This window comes from Pygoscelis adeliae, unplaced genomic scaffold (assembly GCF_000699105.1).
Source record: "Pygoscelis adeliae isolate BGI_AS28 unplaced genomic scaffold, ASM69910v1 Scaffold66, whole genome shotgun sequence".
NCBI lineage: Eukaryota > Metazoa > Chordata > Aves > Sphenisciformes > Spheniscidae > Pygoscelis > Pygoscelis adeliae.
This window is the reverse complement of record NW_008825167.1, coordinates 2,732,251-2,736,135: the sequence shown is the minus strand read 5'-3', so window position 1 is coordinate 2,736,135 and position 3,885 is coordinate 2,732,251. Positions and strand designations below refer to the sequence as shown.

At 45.7% G+C, this 3,885-nt stretch overlaps 1 protein-coding gene across 1 annotated transcript in view; it reads right to left on the bottom strand.

Moving 5' to 3' along the window:
* Window positions 1-3,885, bottom strand: part of MAML3 (mastermind-like 3 (Drosophila)) — a 237,676-nt gene that overhangs the window by 3,766 nt on the left and 230,025 nt on the right. The window contains exons 3-4 of the mRNA XM_009328865.1: window positions 2,932-3,177; window positions 662-749 (exon numbers count right to left, since the gene is read on the bottom strand). Of these exons, the coding sequence (XP_009327140.1) occupies window positions 662-749; window positions 2,932-3,177 (334 nt within the window). The remainder of the gene's footprint in view (window positions 1-661; window positions 750-2,931; window positions 3,178-3,885) is intronic.

The window sequence follows — 3,885 nt, the reverse complement described above, 5'->3', positions numbered from 1 at the left end:
GCACGTTCGCTTCATGTCTATTTAGAATCCATGGTCAGTGAAGCCATTCAGCTGATGCTTTGCACCTAAAAAGCTCAAAATTAACTTCTTTTCCTAAGCCAAAATGATTGTACTTACATTCTTCAGTTATCTGCGAGCACATTGAAATAATACTTGCTTTTTTTGAGATCGTTAAAAAAATCTCCATTTACATCTCAGCTATTTCACTATGTTTCCCACACGTGACATGTATCAGTCACTTCTCCAGATAAGGATGACCTCTCTGAAATTCTCTGCTCATCAAATTAGATAAAGTGGGGAATGAAGAGGGGTAAAACCAAGATACAGTGAGAGACACTAGCTGAAAAAAAAAGCATAATGAGAGTGGAGGCAAACAAGATAAAACCATAGAATCCAGATGTCAAAGAGGCAAAACAAACGTAAAATAAAAAATGCAGCTTTCGCTGAGGGGAGCAGAAAGGAAATTAGAAACTTAACTAAATACACAAACCTGGGCATTCCCCTTTGGTAAAATACGCAGTATGTGCAAGTGTGCAACAGCCTGTCTTCCTCTTCTGGCACACTGCTTAAACCCTGGTCTTCAAAAAACGCATGAACTTTCACGTGTCTGCTACAGGGGCATACGCTGACTCCAATATAGGAAAAAGAATTTGACTTTTACCTTGGAACTGATTGACCTGTTGCACTGGATACGGGCTCCGCTGTTGTTGCAGATGCTGCCGAGGCAAATGTGACTGCTGCTGCAACTGCTGAAAATGAATGAGGGAAAGAAAGCAGGAGAGAAAAAGATGATTGATTAATTAGTGAGCTGAGAAAGGGACTGGTAGCAAAAGCACTGCAGCGGAACTGCAGCGTTTCTTATCTAGCAAGCTGTTCTGGAGAGACAAGCAGAGTCATTTGAAGAGTCCTCCTGAGAGCACTTGGGCTACTCAGCACACAGACTCCTTTTGGTTCAAAAAGGAACAAGCACTGAGGCTAACATCTTTTCTCCTTACTTACAACCACTTCATCTTGACCTCTACAGTGCGAACTTAACTGTCTTCAGGCTGAAAGGAGAGGGAGGGATATGAAATAACTTTGCTCAGCTAGGTCTAAGGGCAACTGTAGCCACACACCCTTTCCTTCCCCCAGCCCTACCAAAGTCTAGAGGTTTGTGTTCCTGGTATAAGGCTTCCCTCCGCCTCTTCACTCAAAACACTCAGCTGCAAGGCGTACTGCATCCTGACCTGAGCACTGTGGCCTAGGACCATTCCTGAGCCAAAACAGAAACGGCTACTGAGGCACATTTCCTCTTGTTGCTTCAGTGAAAGATATTGGGGGAGCAGGTGATTGCAAAATGCCCCCCTGCCTTGATCCAGCCCACATTGCGCTTCTGTGGTTATTTTCTATGAATACTCATGCATCTAAAACAGAATCAAGGGCTGATTGTAAAAACAGAGAGTGTGTTTACCAGAGCTTTCAAAGCCTAGGGTATACTCAGCTAAGCACTTACTAAAAGGACATGTCTTGGTGCTTCATCTGCAGCTGTACAAACACTGTGCCCAAAAACAAGGATGTGTAACGAAGGTAAGAGAACGGCAAAGATGGGAAAGAAGCAAGTACTAATCCCTGTGTTCATAAATATGTGTTACAAACTATCAAAAAGGTAAAGGGAACCTTGTTACCCACAAAACACCCAAAAGCTAGGAGCCTGAGGACTGTGACTTTGTCACTTTTCATCTATGCCAGCGCACTTGACAGCCTCAGCCTTGTGGTTTTTCAACACTTTTAGGCTTGCCTTCAGCAGCCAAGTCAGTGACTGGCTCTTGGGTTTATGCACTTGAATTGGCCTAATCCACAGTGGGGGAACATTACTGCATCCTCACTCTTCTGCACTTATTCACCCCTGAACCAATTCGTGCGTCTTTATCCTGAATATTTCTAGGAGCATCCTTCCTGTTCATTGGGGGTGAATTTTTCTGTTTCTCAGGAGGACCACGAGAAGGGGAGGAAGGCTATCGGTATTTCTGTGGTTATACAACATGCACAAGTTCTAACGCAAATTAAAGCAGAGCCCAGGTCCTAAACTGTATTTCCGCAGCAAGAGAGGTGAAGCCAAGCTGAAGCAACCACTGACCTATCAGAACATTATCTAGGTAACGTTAGGGGACCGTAAGTTTAAACTTGGGCATGAGCTAATAGGAACTGAACAGTGTGACTTGCCACTGATTTTCTCCTGGGCTGCTTTTAAACTACAGCCGAGTTAAACACGCTAAGACATCACCATTCAGACCAGATAATTTAACATCCGTACTGCAAAGCCTGAGAGTTCCAGAAGCCAGGTGACAGGCTCCAATGCAGCAGTTCCACACTGCCACTGCGAGAGGTGGTTTTACTGTTCTCCCACTTCAGCCTCTGGTTCCCCCCTTGATGCTGCCTCTCCCTTGCGCTAACGTAATTGCTCGTACTGGTATGTGATAAACCAGATTAAGGAATTGATCTGGGTAAACACTAACTTTTTTTTTTTGCTGGGTTACTGTTAACCCACGTCAATTCTTTGTCCAGATCGCTGCACGGCTATACGTAGCTTTTGGCAGTGCAAGACCATAGTCAGAGGTAGGGGAGAGCACCAGCAAATGTAACTGCAGCAGAGTCTGCTTCTGCCAGCGTAAATGCACCATGAGATACCAGGTTAAGAGCTAACTTTTCCAGTGTCTAAAACCCCACGTGACTGTCAAGCCCACCGCTGGGAACATGGGTAATATTTGCCAAGCTAATGGTAAGACTGAGGCAGATGCCTCTTCCTTGAGAACCATTGCTGAAATACTACGATAGGAGCCACAGAGAAAGAATTACTAAATATAAAAGGAAGGGCTGCTGTTGCACTGTCTCTAGCGCTCATGCTCTCATACCGGCGTGCACTGCAGTGCCTGAGACAAACGGATACTGTACCTGCTCCGCTAGGATCTGCTGCTGCTGCTGCTGCCTTTGCTCTCTTAGAAACTGTTGTTTCTGCTGCTCTATCACGTGGAGCTGGGCTCTCTGCTCAATCAGCATCTGCTTCATGATGGCCGCTTGAGGTTGGTTTCCTAGGAAGGGACCCCCAGAGCTCGTGCCTGTGACCACGCTGCTGGAGCCCGGTGGGACAGAAGGCTGCATAGGCCCTGTGGTCCGAGACAACGCCACTTGATGCTGCTCCTGTGCAAAGAGAGAGAGAAGGCCTCGTTACTCAGGGTGCTCCACGGGCAAGGGAAATTATGGCTCATTAACAAGAAGTGTTGAGTCTGTGGGCGAAGACTGGAGCTCGAAGAAAGTAAGAGTCCTTGGCAAGATGCTTGTGGCTCGTGACCAAGCCATGGGCTGTTCCCCCCAGGGAGCAGCTGGCAGATTCCTCTTCTCTCCTGGAGTTCAAAGCCTCCTCAGATAAAGCAAAAGCACTTTACAATTCATTAATGACAAAATAATAAATTTGTGTATTAGGTTTATTTTCATTCAGGATATGTAGTACTTCAGAATCATGTTTCTCTAAACTTTTTCTCCCTGATCATGGAGACAAGTATATTTTCTCTCCCTTTCCGTTTCCCTTTCTCCATAACAGTAGTTTCACACAGTCATCTGGACTGAGAAGCCGAGGTTTTAGGCGCACACAACGAATAGTAGGAGCTGGCAGCATTAATTCCCCCTATATTGCACCAGAATCTCAGGATTTAACCACATAATGTGTTTATTTAAGATTTCCATCCCGCAGCAACGGACCAAAAGTGCGTAGCTGAAAGGATGCAGGGCACGTGATGCCACAGACACCTTCTCCTACGTTCTCTTTGTGTTTCTAATCCAATCTGCTGCCTTTTAGTGCTGGGAAAATGAAGCGATGGAAGGCCGGGGGTAAATCTCAAAACCTCCTCT